General features: G+C 30.6%; 2 protein-coding genes across 2 annotated transcripts in view; both read right to left on the reverse strand.

Moving 5' to 3' along the window:
• LOC144849475 (granule associated Rac and RHOG effector protein 1-like) overlaps positions 1–23,521 on the reverse strand; it is a 200,218-nt gene that overhangs the window by 83,390 nt on the left and 93,307 nt on the right. The gene's annotated exons all lie outside the window — the stretch shown is intronic.
• LOC144849472 (uncharacterized) overlaps positions 1–23,521 on the reverse strand; it is a 68,923-nt gene that overhangs the window by 22,750 nt on the left and 22,652 nt on the right. The window contains exons 4-7 of the mRNA XM_078706389.1: positions 22,216–22,309; positions 15,601–15,762; positions 9,443–9,652; positions 571–713 (exon numbers count right to left, since the gene is read on the reverse strand). Coding sequence (XP_078562515.1) covers positions 571–713; positions 9,443–9,652; positions 15,601–15,762; positions 22,216–22,309 — 609 coding nt within the window. The remainder of the gene's footprint in view (positions 1–570; positions 714–9,442; positions 9,653–15,600; positions 15,763–22,215; positions 22,310–23,521) is intronic.

A 23,521-nucleotide genomic window follows, 5' to 3' on the forward strand; every position in this document is an offset into this window, starting at 1 on the left:
TATATCATTGGAAAACCATGTATTTTTAAAAATGCTTGTGAAGCGGAAAAAACAAAACAAGGCAATAATACAGTAGATATCCTAATCCAGGATTTAAAAATCCAAAGGCAAATTACTAAAAAAGTGACAATGTATCAGTTGGCTCATTCTCAATGGAGACATAAATAAAATAAGCAAAAAGCTGAATATTATAAACGACAAAGTAAAACAGAAAAGAAATTGCAGAGCTTTCAGGTAACACAAACACTAAAATGTATCTAAATTTATACAAAAGGCATACAAAATAAATGTTAGGCCTACTTATCAAGATGAGACAAAGTATACATAGCTAATTAAACAGAATGATTCAGACAGGAATAGTAATAATAAAAACTTATCATTATATAACATAAATATATGGCATTATCAAATAGTACAGAGATACACTTATACTGCATACAAAGTAAAGCAATACATCTCTATGCGCTTAAAGAACAGCGAGACAAAAAAACTACCACCATGTGAAAATGAAAGATGATAAAATAAAGAAATGAATGAACACATTAATGAATGCATTAGCAAGATCCTCACCTTTACATGTCCATTAATGGCCGCATCATGTAATGGAGTGTCGTCTTCCAGCCCTTGTGTGTTCACATAAGCTCCTGCTTTCAACAACACTTTAGCTACTTCATAAGATCCATGATTACAGGCTTCATGTAAAGGTGTCCATTCTAAAAATAAACACAAATAATTGTTTATAAAATCACTGGGGGAAATAGAAATGTTTACAACTTATAAACAAGATTAATCGACCAATGAAATTCGTTCAAAACATAAACAAGCTATCATGACATCAACAACAATGGATTAAACTACATTGTAGAATTTTAAATAAGTTTTTTTTTTTGTTTAACCATCGAGAAATAAGTAAGTAAGTTGCTTATTTCTCTATGGTATCAAAATAACTTGTAAGACCAGAACTATAAACTAAGTTACTTGCTTAGACTATTAACAGAAACATATAAAAGCTTTATTATCTAAAAACAAAAAGCATTGCTGATACATTATAATACTTTATCACAAGTTTTGTCTTTCACAAATTTTCTTTTTGAAACAGAAATCAATGTACAGTAATTCCACTGACTATGCCTAAGGGGTCAAAGCTGGTCACAGTTCATTGAATATCCAATAAGGTGCTATACCATATAAGGAAACAACTGACATGGGCTGTGATTGGTTTATTCCTTGAGAATAAAAACAATACATAACAGATTGCTAAAACAATTTTGTGGAAAATTGCAATGGAAAAAAAAAATTGAAAACTAAAATACACTTTCTATTTATCAAAAAAGTAAGCAAAAAATATTTTAAAACAAAGAGAGAGCTTTTAACAAAACTTGAGAAAAGAATAGTGAGAGAATCTAGTTTCATTTCTGAATAATAATCATAAAAAACAAAACAGGATAAAAAATCCGCCAACACAAATATGTTTATATCATCTTCCATTGCTTGACGTAAATGGATGTCATTTTATAAACAAGAAAATTCTATAGAAAATAACTCAAAATAGAGTTGATACAACAAGAGTATTTTTTACATAGGAAAAGTTCTCTGTGAAATTTAAAGACAATTTATCACATTTGTCATTTGTAAATCTTCCAGTTAATGTTTATAAATAATGTAGATGTAAATGTTATATAAATAATGTAGTGATAAATGTTATAAATATTGAAATGATAAATATATATAAATAAAGTAGTTTTTGTTAAAGCATGTATTTATCATTATTGTTTGTATGTATTGATGACTAAAGAAAACACCAGACAATTTATTCTGACAGGTTAATGTATTTCACATTATTTACTTAACCTACTTTACTATAAATTAATATACATTTAAGTGTACTAATAAATATTTCTTTCTCTAGATTAACATTAAAGAGAAATGTACATTTTACCTTTATCCATGTGTGTATACTAACTATCCATACAGTAATTGGCTAGGTGTTGCTGATTGCATTATAAATTACATTAAGCAGCCACTAAAGGTCAATGTGTATTTATAATGTAATGATTTAATAATGTTTTATTATATATAATTTAATGTTCTTGTAGTCTGATCATCCATAAATATTCAATGTTTTATTATATAATTAAATAAATGTATTCTACCATGTTCTTGTAGCCTGATCTTTCATAAATATTCAGACAAATTATGCACATTCATGTGTTGTTTTCCAGTATGATTTAGTGTACCCATTGCACAACAAGATGTATAATATGTTATTATTTATTACAGTATTGAATAAAGATCATAAAACAATCATGTTTTACTGTTGATATTCAATAGTATAAGTTGCATTAGTAATGCATCAATAAGGCTTTTGCTTAAATTGTAGTGTTGTGAAATACACAGTTAGGTTGTGCATTTTTAGTGTGAAATATTTACATGAAACAATACAATACAAGAAATCATTTGAAGTTTTTTAAACGTTTTCTCATATATGTATTTACATGGATGAAAATACAATCTATACAACAAACAGCCCTATGTATTTGGGTGTTGATTACAATTATATGAAAAAAAAGGAGCCAAATTGGTGTTTGAGGCTATCAAAGACTAGCTAATTATGAATTGTGTGGGTGTCGGCCATAACACAAGTACAAACATTTCAAACTAAGTAACTAACTTATTTCAAATGGATAAATGAATAAAGGAATGATTTATTGAATAAATGAGAGTTTTATACCATGAATAAATGAATAATTATATCGTTTGGATAATTCTTTATCATTAATAATTAAATATAAACTCATATATCATTAAAGAAAGGATTAAAGACATAGGATTTTTAAAACAAAATTAAGAGCATTTTGAGAAGAATAAATTATCATCTTTATTAATATATATATAAGATATTGTTTGATCTGATAGTCTCACAGATCTGACTTAACCTGTACACCATAATCTAGTGCGAATTGTTTCAATACTTTTTTGTGTGTATTTATACATATTTTCATAAACATAAACTGTTCAAAATTGTGCCGTACAAAACTGGTCACATATAAAATATTACAACTCACCATAAAAAGGCTATTATAAGGTTTGATAGATTCTTTGTTCTGAATTTGTTCTACACAATTTTCAGCTATTTCTAATGTAATAAAATAGCAACAATGCAATAAATGCTGATAATGGAAGCAACACAAGATTTTAAGTGCTATGCAAAATGATTCTCAAAACAGAATAAAATACATGTTTAATATATGCCAATTTTCTTATATCTAAACTTAACAGCTGTACAATAAACCATGGATAAACTAAGTTTATTGTGAGGGAGTTCGTTTATCATTGTATTGCATATTTAGTGCATCTATCCATCATTTTAAACTTTGACCAATTTGAAGGCAATGATGTAAAGCAATGTTATTAAACCTATAAAGCAATTCTAGAAATTTCGCATTTAAGTATATTTTCTTAATAAACTTAGTAAAATGTTTGATGTTTTCATAGGGTTCGTGCAATTCTAGGTCTTAGCAATGTCACGCTTTCAAGTCAGGATTATAATCTATCTGAGATACTTGTTGTAGAGGCTTTCTGATAGTCATGATAAGTACGGTTTAGGGTCAACAGCATTCACAATAAGCACAAAGCTTAGCTAGATATTTCCTCCGTGGTTAAACTATTAAGTCCTCGTTTCCACATGGACAATCTTCCTGTTTTCATTGCGCCTCAATTCCATTCCTGCCATTGCTTTGTTCTGTTCCCATTAGTGAAACTAAGCTAGTTGAATATGTGCTAATACTTTCTTGGTCTTGTTTAAGCATTCATTCATTTATTTGATCAAAATCACATAAAACAAGTAAAAAGGTTCAAGAAGAAGTCCATGTGAACACTAACTAACTGTAATGAATAATATACTTACCTACTACAAAGACAGACAATGGTTATTAAATACCCAATGTACCCTTAGGATACACACTAAATAAGTTCTTTTCAATCTTGCTAGTGGAACTTTTAAAATAAACAGATATTATGTTCTTTGGAAGAAGTGACATCATAATATACCGTCACACAGACACTTGTCCTGTTTTTAATTTATTAAATTACTATGAATTTATAAACGTAACATTATATCTACTTTATAATAAATGTGTGATGTAATTAATCGCTATCCTTGTCTGCATGCACGCAAGGATAGGCTAGCGTTCTAGACTAGAGCTTTGATGTTCGGAGCTCAAACTTTAGCCAAAGCCAGACAGGTCATTTGTTATAATAAGTCAGCGTTTTTTATTAAGAATGTCTGAATGTGATGAAGGTTTATGGCAAGATACAGTAATGTATCAGTGTTTAATATGCAACATTAAATATATTGCAATAAAAATGTACACCAAATGTTAATAATGTTTAATAACTGATGTCCAATTGCCTTATATAGACATTATTACATGAATTGACAATGTTGAAAGTATGAAATGGAAAATGACAATGTTGAAAGTATGGAACGGAAAAATGATAAGCTAGTATCTACACACTGGACATACAAACAATTCTCCTATGGTCCCTTCATGCTAAGTGCTGTCACCAGACAGCATTAATTTGTCGGACAACAACACGTTTTGAGTGAAAATGCTCATAAGTTGACATTCGCTGTGGTTTTTAATTTTTAAATGGCACTTCTGAAAAAAGGGGTTTTTTTTCCGAACTCTACGAACCCTCCTGGCTACAGGCTTGGAAAATACTACTACAAATTGATCAAACGTAAAGCCAAACTAAATGTTAATAAGCTCAATATGTTTCTCTTTGTAATATATTGCTTGTGCAGTTTACAGACTTTTTGTAAATGAACATTTCACATCTGCTTCTTATATCAACATGAGCACATGGTTGAATCTGGTATGTCATGATAATTAATCACTAAAGGAAACTGGCATCATGATCATTTACCATACTACAAATGTTGTATAGGGGTCAGCTAGACATTTTAACATTAGTGAGATCAGCCATTCATACGATATGACTCTGATAGATTTCAGTGTAGCCGCAGAACAAAGCTAAACTAAATGTAACTTTTGATAGACAGCAAGTTAACTCCGATAGAAAACAAGTTAACTCCGATAGAAAACAAGTTAACTCCGATAGACAGCAAGTTAACTCCAATAGACAGCAAGTTAACTCCGATAGAAAACAAGTTAACTCCGATAGATAGCAAGTTAACTCCAATAGACAGCAAGTTAACTCCAATAGACAGCAAGTTAACTCCGATAGAAAACAAGTTAACTCCGATAGACAGCAAGTTAACTCCGATAGACAGCAAGTTAACTCCGATAGACAGCAAGTTAACTCTGATAGAAAACAAGTTAACTAAGATAGAATACAAGTTAACTCCGAGTCCGATAGAAAACAAGTTAACTCCTATAGAAAACAAGTTAACTCCGATAGACAGCAAGTTTACTCCGATAGAAAATAAGTTAACTCCGGTAGACAGCAAGTTAACTCTGATAGACAGAAAGTTAACTCCGATAGACAACAAGTTAACTCCGATAGACAACAAGTTAACTCCGATAGACAACAAGTTAACTCCGACAGAAAACAAGTTAACTCCGATAGACAGCATGTTAACTCATATACAGAAAAACAAAGCTTTAATCTAATAATTCCATGACCTACCGTCACTCCTTACACTGTGCTTAATAAGTAGATCTATTAATTACCTCTGCATTTTTCACTTTCATAGCACCTGTATAAGCCCAAGTGACAATGGCGTCATTTCAATTGTCACTTTCATATGACAATACTTTTCCTGTTAACATTCAAAGCTAGTGAACTCTGAGGTTACGACAGTTTAATAATAGCATGGTAGCAATATTATTATGTAGCAATAGGTCATAAGAAATACAAAACTATTGATATTTTAACCACAACACCCCATGCCACCGGATTCTTGGTTAAGGACAGAAAGTGGTAAACTTTAGGTGTGTCTCTATAATACAATGCCGTGATTGCTTAATAAAGAAACTCTAACTCAAATACAAAGAACATAGTCATAATGTATTGTTAATAAATACCACTAAAATTGGAGGTGGTGGAAAATACTCAGATTGTTAATATGCCAAATGCACTCATTTTTGTGGTGTATCTATAATTTTGTAAAAATATTCAGATACAATACTGTTTATGATGATGCAATGGAGGCTCTCTAACATCAGTTATATAATATTTAATCTGCGCATTACCAAACATCGTAATTATCAGTAATATTTTGATGTCATACACAACATGTCAATCATTTTACTAACTCTAATCTTTTCAGCAATTATAAAATATTAATAGATGCACTGGACTGGTACAGTATGTATTGTTATGTTGGTAATTTCAAGCACATGATGTCATATCACTACCATATTTAAGCATATCACTACCATATTTGGGCATATCACACTTCTTTTTTTGTTTGATAGTGTAGACAGAGCTTTATCTATAATTTACATAACCATAAATATTTATTCTACCCTGAGATATTCAGTTTCATTCGGAATTAATTAACAGCTCAACAAAATTGAATTTCTGCATAACGAAGGAAACCATAATTGCGAAACTAATATTTACATTTCATAAATCAACACTGAGTATAAACTAAAAGCAACAAAGCTCATTTCATTTCAATAACATTTATGATAAATTACTATAGTAATAAATTATTGATGTGTTCTGCATATCCAATGTTGTTTATCTACAATATACTGTGTATGGTTGAATACATGAGAGATAAACTCTCCAAGGATAGCATGTTATTAGTCTGTTGCTACTAATGCTGGCATAATCTATTCAAATTACTACAAGTAAAGCCAATAGGAACAGAGAAAGTCTTTAATAAATGTTTCTATCCTATAACAAGTAATAGGAAAAGAAAATACACAGAAAATTACTTTACATTATTATTTCTGGGTGGTTTAGAGTGTTTTTCAGCTAAAAAACAAAAGTCATACTTGTTTTTCTATATACAGACAAGATTACATTTATAACACAATGTAAGCATAATTAATTCTGAATCGACATATTTTGTCAGATTTGGCTTTTCATACTTTATTAAACTGGATTTCATTCCATTTGTAGCATTTTAATTCAAGTACTGTAGTCCTTTGTGGAGAGATTTTCATTTGCATTTAATTACACTCTCAGCTTGAAACTGTGTATTAAATTTCTAGATTTTACTTTTATCACCAAATGATGTCTTTTGTGAGCTTGCGCATAATATTAAAACAAAATGCAAAGGAAAAACAGAGATTCTGTGGGTACCAGTGGTTGGATCTTAACGGAGATTGAAATAGAATAAACAGATATAAAACACATCTTTCTTTAAAAAGAGCAGGAAAAAAAATTATTTAACACATTTATAAAAAATGAAAAAAAAATGATTAATGACTTTTCTATTTCATATTAAACTTTTCTACAAAATTCATCAATCTATAATACAGTAGAGCAGTTTGTTTAACTTAAGTAAACAAGAATGTTTTTTATTTCAGACTAAGAAAAATTGCTGATTAAGTTCTTAAGATTCATGGTTGATGAGTTCCTTGTTGGTTTGCGCAATATCCAGCTATGCTAACAAATTGCAGTTTTTTTTCTTAAGTTTTTAACCACTTATTTAATGTCATTTTCCATATTGTACTATTCTATTTGTTTTTAGCAGACAAACTTAAGCTTGCACAAAAAAAAACAGACTGTAAATTCTTCCTGTTAAAATTCTAGAAAGAGCATTTAACATTTAAACATTTTTGCTAAATAAGGCCATGAACTAGAGTAAAAATCTAGTACACATGGCTAGGTAAAATACATTTGCCGTCTTAGTTGAGACATACATTAATATCACATCCAATGTAATAATCAATGTAGAATTAAATACTACAGTATAATAATGCGATAAGGAGATCAATATTTTAAAGGTAATAAGTTGGGCTATGAAATGAATCAAAAGTCTTAAAAAATAGAACTGCTGAGACTTTTCTAAACCTATGTCGATTCAATGACTTGAAATGAATGAACTTTGTCATACATGTTTTGGGACGGGTAAATGTAGTTGTTTGCATAGATTAGAACACAGTTGAAGCCATATTGAACTAAGCAACACAAGATCTGATTATATCATACACACTTCAATCAACACATTCAGACATTAAACTAAGCATAGTTGCCATGGTTATGACAATCATGCACATATTTGTGGATCAATCAAGATACATAGTTCAAGGTTGGTGGCAGCATTACCAGAGGTCACTAGCAGGGGTCACATCAAGCTGTGAAGTAAATCTGATTGTGGTATTGATAGCCAACCCATCATTGCAAAATATGATGACGAAAAGCAATTTTATGAAACATTGCTTTTTAAATAAAAGTGATTTCGTTTCCTGATTGTAATTGCAAAACAAATAGTGTATTATTTGCCGTATTCGATTGGGACTCTAGTCTAACATTGGGTATAGTTTTCCCGTTGAGTTAGTACAAAACGAACAAGTTTGCATTTAAGTTAAAGTAATTAGTTTACTATTCAAATGAAAAAGCAAGTTACGAATCGAATATGTCATTATATTTTACAAAATATGTGTACATTAATGTATTCCTATTGGTTTGTTATGAATCCTATATTTAGATTATTTAAAAGCACGAAGAAACACAAGTTATGAAGATCACCATATTGAATAAATTAAGAGTAGAAAACAAAGAGATGATGCCAAATACCTCATCATATAGACTCATGTGTTTCTAATGATAACATAGTAATATGCCATATTACATAAAGGGGGGTCAATGAACTCACTTAGACAATAACATGTCTGAGAGCTAAATCCTGCTCTGATGCAGATAATGCAATTATAATTGATTGCTTTTTCACTGAAAATGTCCTAAACTGGTTCAACATTATTTTGTTGTGATACTACTAATTTGATTAATGTAACTCGTTCTTCAAAATGGATGTTACAATGTTGGTATAGAGTTATTTAGGATTTGTTCCATCTGAAAAGATTTATTAGTTTTGCAGTGAACAAACTTGTAAAAAGTTTTATCCTGATTAATGTAACTCATCCTTCAGAAAAGACTATGTGATGTCGGTCTCTGTGTGTATTACTCAATTTGGGCGATCTAAGGCTTTGGAAATTGAAGGGTTTAAAAATTTAAATTCGAAACAAAATTTAAAGATGAGCATCTGCAAACATTTTCTGTACATGGAATAATATTATGATATACTTTAGGAATAAGTCCCTAGTCCATGAATAAGCCCCCTAGTCCATGAATAAGCCTCCTAGTCCATGAATAAGCCCATCTCCTTTCAAAACAGATTTAGGAATGGGTATTTTATATTAAAAAGAAAAAACAGATTTATGAAAACTATGCATGTAAATTGCATTGGGGCGAGCTATCAATTCGGTGGAGTAACTGCAGTAGGATGATTTGTTCTCACCTGCAAAATCTTGTACATTAACTTCAGCACCTTGTTTGATTAAGCTTTTGGTCATTTCAACATCGCCCTTGATGGCTGCTAAATGTAGCGGGGTTTCACCCCTCTCGTTTCTCTTGTTGGCTTTCTTTGAACTTACACTGGTGTTGGACGATACTTGGTTCTTAGATTGAGTTTGTACACTTACTGCTGCAATGTGTTTGGACGTTGAATCTGACGAAAACGAAAACAAATTATGTAATCATAATATCATAATATAAACACGTTGTCACCTGATTCTCAGTACTATATTCTACGTATAGTATTATTGTTCAGTATCATAGTCAAATCTTATACTGTAACAGTGTCACATGTATAACATGTGGTATCTGCATTTATCTTGTAGGGTTGGCTTATGGCCTAGATACAGGCTTCACATGTGATTTATATATGACAATATGCAGTACTGAGAATCACCATGCTATAATTATTCTGAACTTGCCTATCAAAATTCTGTTTTCAACTACTGTATAATTTTGAGACACGTGATACAGTTCATACAAGAAAAATGAAAACAATTATAGTACATTACTGTATACTTAATTTTTAAAAAGAAGAAAAAAAATCCCTACATCGCCCACACAGTCGATAACATAAGACGTACAAAATAAAAAAATGTCATTATTTTTTCTTTCGGTGAAACCCCTTTAAATTCTCAGAAAGTCAGGGAAAACCACAATTGGCAATGTTTCAAAGTATGACAGATAAAGCATAAATCACTAGTGCAACAGTAGTACAGTTGTTATATTCCTAGTCTTGTGGGATTTATTATCATTAACAACACCTTGACAAACTGAATTTACTCAAAATAAGCATCCATGTTTTTTACTGGATATACTATACAATGTCGATGATGGAGCAGAGACAGCTTAAAATACATGCTAGAAAGTATAGCGTTAATTTTTCTTATGAATTTAAAGGCAAAATACTGAAAAAATGACCATGCTGTGGGTATCAGTGGCTGGATCTCAATGGAGATACAAACAAAAAAGTGAAAAGCTAAATCAAAAAGATAAAGTAAAACAGCCAGAAAAGTTAGCAGAGCTTTCGGCAACACTAGCCCTTCATCAGTGCAAGTGTTATATTAATTTTTCTTATGATAACATTTTATAATTTGACAAAAAAATAAGATTATTATATGGACAAACATGAAGGGATATAGAAATCGAGCTACACTAACATTACAAAATATGGCGGATGATGATCGCAGTATCATATGATAACGTTAGGCGATTACACTCTACATAGTGTATGGTTTATGAATGGCACAAAGATACTTGTGAAATACTTTGTCTAAGTCTCTACTTAAACATTGCTAAAAAGATGTCCATATGTTGATAATAAAACATTCATTACTTATTCTCTCTATTTCTTAATGGCATAATCTGTTTCTGTGCGCATTTTCAACGTACGACGTGCATGTGGCATTTTTCATGCGTATGCCAAACTCGTCAAAGTCTAGCGTTAGTTCTATTGAAACATGAAGCAGAGATCTGAATAAACTTTACCAGAGGGAAATAAGCATTAATTAGTCACAGTGAAGGAATACGATAATCTCAATGGGGTCTATACATCTACGAATGCTAGTACGCCAAGCCTCTAGACATTTCTTCATGTTGTCTTCGAATAAAATAACGAAGACAACATCAAATGATTTCTTATATTGCAAAAATACTTGATGCATGTTAATTATTTGTAGAATTCACTAATAGGTTGTTACTGAAATGTGAAGATTATTTCTTTGTGTGAATCGAAGAAGAATGAACACTGAAAGAATTGAAGATGACGCGGTTTAATTTCTTTTTTTTAGCTCATTTGTCTGCGAATGATTTGTTATTTCATTTCGCAGTTTCATTTGTTTATGAAAGTTGACGCAGTTTCTTTTGCAATACCATGAATAAACATAATCTTGTTTTTATTATCCATTTATACTCCTCATTAATCTTCAAAAATACAGTCAATATTGACTTTTTCTAATTCTACATCTCTCAAAATATTATTCATGTTTAATTTGAACGCTTATTATTTAGATCTTGCAAGAATTTCTCAGATGGTCCCTTATATCCTGCCTTTACAAAACAACTAAATTAGGGATCATGTTGGAAAAAATTCTTCTTGATTACAAAAAATATATAAAACAGAAGCATATTTACTGTATTGAACAAAAATTGCATCAAAGCGATGTTTTTTTGTATGTCTGTAAAACATAGATCTTTACATATAATTTTAATTGTTGTGTTTATTCACTTGAACTGGAAATAAAGATTTGCTATTAAAAAATTTTTAAAAAATCAAAAATCCCATATATAAACAAAAAAATGAATATGCAACACAAAATATAATTCGTATCCATATAAGGGAAATATATCTAGAGATAGCGAGTTATTAGTAAATTATCCGGTAGCTCCCATATGTAAAATAGGCATTCATTTGGGAGAACGTACAGTATTTACTGTATTAATGGATAAAATTGGAGATAATGCTAATTTAGAGGACGTTTAATGATGAATGTAAGGTTCATTGTTTATTATGCAAACTAAATTAAAAGAATTAGAATCACAGCTTAAAATTCACCATAAGAAACTAACAATTTGCTGTTACTAGTCTACTAGAGTTTCCATAATTGCTACTACTAGTTGAACATTTCAAAGCTAGCAAATTTGCTTGCTATTTGTGTTGCTGATTTTGCTAATTAGATTTTATACATCTATCAAAGTTTTGCTAAATTATATAACAAATAATAAATTTCTAGTCGTAGATGTTTGTTATAAGTTGCACTTGAGGAAGAATCCTTAATCCAATGCATAATGGAAAAAGAATGGTGTGGATGTGAACAACTGAGGGCGCTATTTATATATTTGTCATTTCAAAATATGGAATCTGGATTTATTTATGAATTATACAGTAATTTAAATATTTACAAAAAGTTGTTCCGTTTTTAGAAATGATCACCATTTATCATGGTGAGTAATATGTTTATCAGTTTTGCAACATGTGCAAATTTATTAACCAATTATAAATACAGGCCAGTCCAAATTATTTGACCCATGCTTATAAATATTTACAGCACAGCTTTCAAGCATCTGCTTAATATTTATGTCCTATATATTTGGCAATCTTTACAAACTTTGACGAAGACTTTGCGAAGCACGGGTATACTTAAATTGTAAAAACATCATGGAGATTTAGTCTTCTAAGATAAGAACTATAAACTGTAAGTCCAGTGTATACAAAATGCTCATGTGCACTTTAAAAAACCTAGTACATCTTTCGAGATAAAATAGGCTTTCTAGTAGGCCTTCTAGTTCTATAATAATCAATTTGTTGATTGTGGAAGTAAGTACCAAGTAAATTTGGACGTAAATGGTCAATAAATTGATAATTTCAATTCGAGTACAACCCCACATCTAAATTTTCAACAAATTCATGCCAGGACTATACAGTACTATCGTGAATCGTGAGACCTATGCATATTATTGATAAAAACTACAAATATGGAACAATATGTTTTTTATAACAATATGCCAAGTTTATCGTAGATTACATTGAGATATTGATAATGCAGTCCATATAATCTGCGTTTTTTAGAAGAAATTTTGAAGAGGCCTTTGGCATTTTGAAGGCAGATGTCAATCATTTCTAAATATAGCATTAAATAATGACACATGACGTCAAGTAATCAAACTTCTCAAATTGCTTGATTTATTCTTTTGTTAAAAGGTATATGATGCTGGTCGTCATACAGACACTACCAATTCCAGGGATTAATTACTCTCCACAAAATAATAATTAAGAATTTTAATTAATTACTCTTCACAGTATGGAAACTCAACTCATTAGTCAGCAAAATTGATTGGTGTTATATTAATGTTCTTGAAAATTCTACATCAAAATCGTTGGTTTGGGTTTGAAAATCAGAATTAAAATTGTTGTTTTCGTCCTCCAACATTTTGATATTAATCATTTCTGCTGGTTTAAATTATATTTGATATCGTAGTCATCATATGAAATTAGAAATGAACAAGTTGACCTGATCTAGTAGGAAATAATATCCAATTATTATCTTGACGAATTTATGCTAGAACACACATGTTAAGATGGTCCCTGAATTATTCATTTTTTGGTGGATAATTTTTAAGCATCAAAATATCTGTTACTTAGTAAAGCAAGCAGGTTTTACATCTGGCGCTAGGAATTAAAATGCATGACTCATAAAGGGCATTAAAAACAAAATATGAAAGTCAAAAATACAATATTTCAAGTAATAAAACTGTGGTAAAAATGGACAATTTGTAGATTGTTTCATAAAACAATTTGTAGTAGTACACAATACTGTACAATTTTAAAGAAATGTATTTCAGAATTATTTGGATTATTCAATATTTAGTGTATTAGTTGTATTGCATCAGCCATACAGTACAAACAACCATAATCAATATTCATTCTAACTAAATTCTAACTAAATTGTGAATAATTTAATTTTTCATCGTCACTATTTCTGTGATTTTCTTTGCTTTGTAATAGCTTTTACACTTTTAATTTAGAGATTTGTAAGGCAATATATTTTCATAAACCTAGGGAATATTAAATAGACTTTAATCTAAACTCGGTTTGAATATTCTTCCCTTAATAATGAAAGACACAAAACCTCTTTAAAACATTTGGTAAAAATGCAAAATTACTATAAATAGATAATATGCAATAATGCAGTATGTACTTTAACATGGTAAAGCCTGGTGGTAATTCATCATCATTTATAAAATTCTAAATTTATCAAATTAAAAAAGAGTGGGCGACTTGATGTTAATACCAGGAGGTAGAAATGGGTTTGAGAATGTGAGTGAATGTTTTTATTATATCACATGATTCAAATTTAAATTGCTCACTTTTCTTGGTCTATAAAGGCTGCAAATGTGAGTACAATAACTAAGTTTTCATCAAGTCTACTCAATAAGTATAGGATGTCTAGAAAATTTAGATCTGAGTTTTACTTAGACACCATAAGTATTATACAGGGAATAAGTTCTGACCTTAACATGACATAATGTTTTTTACATTTCAGTGACATATTTAAAACTATTTATAAACCAATAAATGGAGGGTTCATCGAAAGTGCCAAGGTATTAAATAAGGTCATAAGGTCATCCAAATTAATTATGATTGGAATTAAAGACTTGTCCTCTTCAAACTGTACTTGTTGTAATCCTAGGTGTATTGAAACATGACATTCAGGCCATAATGTATAATCCTTTTTCACATGGGACATTGATATGGATCTCAATACATGTATGTAGAGCTAGGCTATAGTAGGCTACAGCATCTGCTATATTCAATCCCCAGTGAGACGCCTTTAAAGTACCCTTTACTATAACCTTTTAACCTTTTGTATACACCCTAGCTAACTAGCGTATCCATTGTGTTCAATCAATACAAGATTATAATCAACAATAAAATCCTATTTTATTCAATTTCAATAGGGTTTGAACATTTCATAAAAGGGTGCACAGCAACCTACGGCACTAAGCTTAAAACCTGCTTTTAAGCTCAGACTTAACAAGTCCAACCTAGCCTGGTGTGAACGCTTCATTAACATAGAATGTATAATCTGAAATTAAGTAAATTACTAAGTTCAACATACTTAAGCTTAAAGACCAAAAAGTATATTGACCTTTTAAGAAGGCAATATTTGAAATAATGACCAATAAAAAGAGTAAGACGGTAATTAAGAAAGTGACTTTAGTGTGAACTAACCAAAAAACTAATAACCAACGCGAAACTTGACTCGCGACCTTCAAATTTATTGAAGAATATTTCCCTTGAGTGATGCATCTTAGACAAACAGTGAAGAATAAAATTAGTATGTAAATGAGCAAGATTATTAAAGGGGTTTGAAAATATTCTTTGTTGTAAAGCTCTGTCTCACTATCAAACTATTTTCACAAACAAAATGTGATGTACCCAAATATGGTAGTGATATGCCCAAATATGGTAGTGGAATGACATCATCATGTCCATATATGGGCACAACACATAGAGTTTGATAGTGTAGACAGAGCTTGATTGATGAAAACATTTGAGAAATGTATTATTATTTATTTAAAAAAGCAAAGGCGTAAACTTACCGACTGCATTGCTATCCTCCTTTGTCATTGCCAGTACCAGGGCAAGTTGTTGTCTCTCAGACAGGGGCACAGGCCTACCCGGTGTTCCCAGGACAGTTGGACTGCCGGGCTGGGACACCGGTCTCTTTCGTTTTTGCGGTGTAGGCTTACTATTGGTCTTTTCTGTAATTCAAACAATTGAACAATTTGTTAAAATTATTACACATTAAACTACATTATGAATTTTTAAAAGAAATATTATAATACTACTGTACTAGTTAATTATCAGAGGATTTCAAAATCACTTAAAATTGAACAATAAAATGTTTAACTTTAACCATCTATATTTGCACATTATACTTTTCTAAATTCAGCGAGATCCCGGTCGTGTGGGCCCCTTTACACCAGCCTGAAACAAACTTCAGGATATAAACACAGCAGTGTCTTAATTAATAAAATACCTACAGTAGACAAACTTGGAACAGTTACACACTAATTATGATTCATTCAATAAATCATCAATTTCTATATCTAAATTTGAATGTAAAACCAACGCTGTCAATCAAACTGAGCATCAAACTGAGCATTTACAAGAGAAATTAAGTTTAAACTATTTAGAGAGTAAGTTGGAAGGAAGATTTAATAAAATCATAATTTAATCAAGTTTGCATGTTTTTAAAGATTATAAAGTAAATATAGAAGATTGATGATTTGCTTCTTTCTTGTAAACATCAAATATTATTTTTTTTAATTAATTTATTCAGGTGTAAAAACATTCAAATTCCACCCAGCAACAAAAGCTGAAACAGTTGGATTACAATTTAACAAAAAAAGCATAAACGTTAGAATATTGTATTGTAATAATGGCAAGAGAAAAATTCCCAAATGATCGAAATTAAAACGGTACTGGGTTTGGTCTACTAGTTATATAAGTCTGTATACAACAAGCAGTAAGAATAGATACTAATAGTTACCAAGTTTAATTAAATGTAATCAATTAAAGAATGTCATTTGTGAAATTGAATTAATTTGTTCATTTACTTCTAACATTATCATTAATGTTTAATGATCAATAAAAACAATTGAATTCTCACTGTAGAGGGCACTAGGTACTGTAAGAGGTAGTGAACAAAATGAACATAACATAGTTAATTAATGTTAACTTAAAGGAGAATATTAATTAATTAAATGTTCTAACTGAATTGATTGAATCAGTAATTAAATAACAAGATTTTCTGTGTGTTGATTGTAAACTAGATTTAAGCCTTAAGCTCTGTTTACACTATCAAACTGACAAAAAGTGTGATGTGCCCAAATATGGTAGTGATATACCCAAATATGGTAGTGATATGACATCATCATGTCCATATATGGGCACATCATATATTCACATAAAGTTTAATAGTGTAGACAGAGCTTTATAAAATTAATGAAGTGTACTGTATACCATGGAGCTACACAGTAGCTCAGTGGTATTATATCAACAGACTTGATAAACCACAATAAGTTTCCAAGAATTTCTAACAGTAGACAAAGAACATTAAATTACAGTTCCTTTATTATCATTGCAGGTTGATGAACCTTTTCTGGTTGTTATTATTATTAATAATACTGTAGATGTGTAATTATTATTGTTTGTACGTTCTTCGATCCCATAGCGGCCTGGGCTCTAAAGCTTGGTTTCCACTTGGATGCAATGGAATATTATAAAGGTGAATAACATTGATTTGACCAATAACAAGTGACAGATCGGATTATACATTGCATCGTGATTGGTCAAATTACTTACGGTGGGCGTGCGTTGCATCCAAGTGGGAACCAAGCTTTATGGAGAGTTTATCTACACTATCAAATTTGTGACAACAACAAAATGCGATGTGCCCATATATGGACATGATGCTGTAATATTACTACCATATTTGGCCACATCACACTTTTTTTCGTCAAATAAGTATGATAGTGTAGACAAACCACCAATCTTCACCCTGTTCTGTCGTAAAAAGTTGTTAGTTTACTTTAAGTTTATTTATTTGCTACGGATATATTTATCCGTAATAAAAAGATGAATGATGTATAATATTATATTACCAAAAGATCTAATGTACAGTACGAAACCTAACTATTATTTTTGTGTAAAATTACTTGTTTTTCCTTGGGATGTTAATTGCTTTGCATTATGGGATTGTTAAACTGTGACAGGTGTAAGGAATTTTGTGCTTGGTAAACTCAGAGGAGCTACATGTAATAGGTACAGTAGACTCTAATTAATTCACAGGTCATGTAAGGTCATATTTAACACCATTGTTACTTTGGACAAAAAAGTATTTAAAAATATGAAAAGGTTTTTTCGTCCTTGAATATCAATAGTATTACCAATTAAGGGTAAGTTTTACCAATCAATAACTTTCCATGCTCTGTTTATTGTTTTACAGTGTTTTATATTTTTTTTGTGACTAGTAGTACAATGTCTCATAGCTGTTAATGAGTTCCTCTGTATAGAATTGTTTTGTGGTCGCAATCAGATATAAAGTTACCAACCTACATTTGTAACATCTGTATATGTATTGATCTGTGTGTTTAGGATTCTTTTTCATTGTAGAGGTTGAACTTCAGAATTATATCAAATATCATAAAGCATATAGAACGAGCCCTCTAATTAATGATTCACCTAACAACTGATGACTATGGATTGCCCGAATGGTATCAATTGTAATATTGAAGACAGATTTTACAAAACTACTAAACTCCTCAAAATTTTAAATATAAGGTGACACCTTCTTGACCCAACTAAGTATCCCCTTACTAGTAATAATAATTGGCCTTAGTGTCACAAGTCCCTTGTTCGTTGTACAAGAAATTCTCTCCTTACTGTATCAGAGGTGTCCCCTGAATAGGGACAACCTCAAGGAGTGGACTGTAACAACAAAACATCTTTTGCCTTTGTTCGTTGTACAAGAGAGTCTCTCCTTACTGTATCTACTGTATTAGAGGTGTCTCCTGAATAGGGAGTTCTTCTACCGTAACATTTAACAACAAAATGAAAAATAAAAATGAACAAATTGCTCAAACAGTAGCAGTTAGATTATACAAAATAATTATGGATTTTGGTTAGTGTTGAAAGACGAACAATAAAGGTGACTCATATTATGTTTAAAATGACACTTAAGTGAAAGGAAGATTATTATTATTTCCTGAATCACAAGACAGGATAAGACGAACCATTAAAGATAATGCTAAAAAGAAAGTTTTAGCAACTTAGGCAAAGCATGTGAATAGAACAAATTATACACACATGGATGTAATTATGAAAGTAAGCACAAAAGGTAATGTCATCCATCCACCTCTCAGAGTACCCATCCTAAGGCCCTGTTCACACCATCATTCATCCACCTTCCAGAGTACCCACCAAAAGTCTCTATTCACACAGTTGTCCATCCTAAGGCCCTGTTTACACAGAAGGGCTTATATTTTGATCTTGCTTGTCATAGAGTTTGCTATTATGGAATATGCCATCACTGTGAATAAACCTATACTGTAACTTCATATTATTCAAAAATCTTTGCTCACTGTATAAATTGTGCACCCATCATGTGCTTTAAATCATACAATTTAGACCTAAACAATCTCATTCGTTCCTGAATATTATGCAAAAAAATCTAGCGATTTCATAACAATGCTATTAACTGGAAAAAAACTAATGTGCTCTTTATACTAACTAACATTACTAGCGAGGAGAATCATAAACTGATGGCGAGTCTAAAGTCTTTGTCTAAATCATTCATACCTACTGATGTAATGTAAAATACATTTCAACAGCCTCTGGGTATTTCTTCACATAAATTGCAAACCAGGGAACTTGAGCATTGTTTTGTGCTAACCACCTATGAATTGTCACCTAACAACAGTTTTCATAGAATGTAAACTTTTGACTTGCAATAATTTAGCTTTCTGACTTGTTATGAGTTTCCCCAGCTGTGCCGTATTATGTTTGCTAATAATTCTGATATAAAATTAGTCTGTTAGGACATAAGTTACAAGAATTTAGCAATAAATTTTATTCTTTTGTGTTCTGTTCAATCGCAGGTTTGTTAAAATATCAGCTCAAATCACAACAAAAATACAAAAGATAGATAGCTATTAAATGAATCATTTATTTTATATTCAAAACATGTTTTTTTTCTGGTAATCACATTCAATGTAGAATAACCGTATAGGTATGAATGTATAAAGCCAAGGGGATATTTTTTCACTCAACACTCACATACTGTAGTCATTCGAATATAAGAAGGTCCCTTAATTTAAATGTTTTTTTGGATTCTAAAATGTTCGCAGTATTTTAGATGAGGATGAATTTATTAAGCAGTAATATTCCACTCGACAGCATGAATAACTATCATTGCTAATTTTAGACTGCAGTGTGTTAATAATTCAAAATATTGCTGTTCTCATAATGCATTATTGTAATCAAACTTGCGCAAATATCTTGAATAAATAAAGTATGTGAACAAACTTTTTAAAATCCGGAATAAAAAATGGTAGAAAATATATTCTCAACTAATGCAGACTTTGAGAGATGGTTGCTTAGATAAACATATGACATTTATACAGAAAATTGAGATCAAAATTATATTAAATTCAAACGTAGAATAGAATAACAATCTTCAAGTTACCAATGTACCGACTGCAATTTATCGATTCCACATAACCAATTTCAAATTAAAATTGGGCGCAAGTTGATACAACATGATTGGTCATTCACTGGCGGAGGATATTAACACCGGGCTGAAGCAATACAGTGTTCTCGGCCTTCGTACAAGATTCAGTGCCTGGAGGCACTATGTTTTAAGAGGAATGTAATGTATTGTATTACACGCGTTGACCTTGTAGTAGGTGTCATTTTAATCATCATGATTCCTTACTTTGATTAATATCAGGACATCACATTTCAAAGCTTCTTACAAAATTAAAATGTGTGAGGAATATTGACATTGATTAATAATAGTTATAAGAAGTAACATCGTGTCTTCATGATTACTGTTAATCGTCTTGTTTTTAAAGACCAAAATACATAAATCATAAATCTTCACAGGGCTTGATTTTGTTTGTTTTTGTCATTAGTTATTATACTGTACGTTTTCATTTTACAAGTCTGAACTAAAGCTCTGTCTACACTATCACTATCAAACTAGTTTGACAAAAAAAGTGTGATGTGCCTAAATATGGTAGCGATATGCACAAATATGGTAGTGATATGACATCATCACATCCATATATGGACACATCACATTTTTTGTCACATGAAGTTTGATGTGTAGATAGAGCTTTACTTTAAAACCTGGTTGTTTAACTATCCCAATTCTGTGCAGGCTTCATTCTACACTAGGCATTTAAAACTCCTGTGGCCTCCCATACGTCGTTATTGGTTTACAGTAAGTGTGGTAATTATAAATAATTCATACTGTATAATAACGACTTTAATTTATGGACTAGATTTGTATAACTATATAAGAAATGACAAATATATTATGGGGATTATTACAAAATTTCAAGTGTTGCCGCCATTGTAAAATGTTATCCAACATTACTGCATGTGAAAATATTTGTCCAATACCAAAATTGTATAAAAAGTATAACAATAATAATAATAATGTAATGGACAAAAATCCACTGAATGAAGTGTACAGCAGTTGAGGAAAATGGCTATTATATAATATCAACGATGATTTCAAAAGCCTTGTATAAAACAATTCCTAAACCGTACCATAGTACAAAACTTTACAATTTAATTACGTCCGTCCATTCAATCTAGTTGGTCTCTCATGAAACATGTTACTTAATTATTACCGACGATAACTAATCAAGTGGATTGAATCTTTTGGTATTTCTACTACCAGACTGATATCCTCTTATTAGTATCTTGACCTGTGGTAATAAAGTCTATTACTAAGAATTGTGGAAGGCCAACTTTATGAATGATTTCATTAGATAAGAGTCTAGGTTAATAAACAAGTATTATGATTTGAATAACAGCAGGCAACAGAAGGCCTTTAATAACTTATTACAACAGTCTGCTGCCAGATATTAATATTACTTCAATGTTGGGACATACACTATTGGGTTATACTGTATATTATGATGGATAATAACTATTTTAAATATAGGAAGGTGCTTTAAATTTGTTAATAAAAAAATGGTAGACTGATACCATGAAATAGTGGATTAACCGTAGTAAATATAGTATGGATACTAAATAATTACTCCACTCTGTACAGTAGGTTGTATGGTTTATACAATTTGTGGTAACAATGACATTTAGCGGGTTACTTAAACCATAGTATTACTAATAGTATTAGTCATGGAATACAATATTATTCCACATCACATCATAATATCTATTCAATGATCATGTCAAAATGAATTTAACTATAGTTACTGCAATAACTACTGTACATTTTTGTTTACTTCATAAAATATTTTAGCAAGCTTTTTTTTTCTCGGATAATCATAACTTCAGTGTTTGCCTCATACATTGAACAAACTACTGTATAGTAATATGTCACAGGAGTAAAAACATGTAGTTACTGCAGTAACTGCAGTAGAATAATTTTTACTTAGTAATGAAACAAAATAGTTTACCTGTTTCGGAATTTGTTACTGGAAATAGCTTCCTCTTGAGAGCCCTGTCGTTAGTTTTGGTGGCAGGAGACGTTTTGATAGAAGAATTTCTTTCCTGCGTAAATTGATAAATTAAATTTCATAGTATTAAAAGAAAAAATTTAATTATTTTAAGTACTGGTACAATTCGCACAAAAAAAATAGCTTTTTATACATTATTTATTGGTCAAAATGTAATTGAAATCTAATCCTTTTAATAAATATCATTATAATATAATCTATATCAACCAATGTGGCTTACATTACTATAGGAAAATACAGTAAATTCAACAATTCTAAATTATTTAAACTAACCAAATTAGATGGGTTCTGGATTTAATTTAGAAAATTAATTTTCTTATTTTATTTATTTTTTAATACATTTTCATTCTAATTAAAGCTCTAATAATAACAAAGCTTTTATCGTCAGAATTCCAGGCATACTGAACAATCTGCCATAATCCATACAATGGACTCTGAATGGTCAGTATGGTCAGTTGGAACAATACCCGGCCACAAGAGGCATTACGTCAAGGACATAGTTCATGCAATTTCTCTACAAATTTATTTTTCTTTTTTTAAATTAGATTTTGCGGAAGCTATACAATTTAACAAGGATTTTAAAAGCTTCCTAGTACGATGGTTAATATAAACAGCAGATTGTTGTATGAATGAAGGTCAAAGTAGTAGTATTATAGTTCATGCTTTTATATAATGCTTGATTTTTATCAGACAATTGTTGTTCAAGCCCGGTAGCCAGAGATTCTTCTTCTTTTTTTCACAAAATGGGAAAAAATCGTTAAGATATCAGCTAGTTACAGTAGGCCTATTTACTATTAAATCCATTGCTTGTCTCTACAGTAGTTCAAACATTCAAACTATTAATTATATGCCCCCTCCCCTCTGGCTACAAGCTTCTACCGTACTGTCGACTAAGCCATGGAAAAGGAAAAACCAAGCAAAACATTACAACTGTTACTTAATACTAGATACTATTTTGGGGATTCAAAGTATTATTTTATACCATTGGCTTTGTCGAAACAAGTCTAATTGCAGGTGAACCATATGAAAAAAGAACTAAATAACTACTATTATGTTGCACAGTACATTGTGCAATACAATAAACATATTACCATAACTGGTACGACCATACTGTACGGTATCATTATTAAAAATCATAATTGTTTCAAAAGAATATTGTGTTTACGTTGGTCAAATAAGGAAATTTGAAACATAAAGTACTTGATGACTGGATACTGGCTTTATTAAATCTTGCTTTTTACAATGG

The sequence above is a fragment of the Antedon bifida genome, chromosome 8, assembly GCF_963402885.1.
Source record: "Antedon bifida chromosome 8, ecAntBifi1.1, whole genome shotgun sequence".
NCBI classification, from domain to species: Eukaryota; Metazoa; Echinodermata; class Crinoidea; order Comatulida; family Antedonidae; genus Antedon; species Antedon bifida.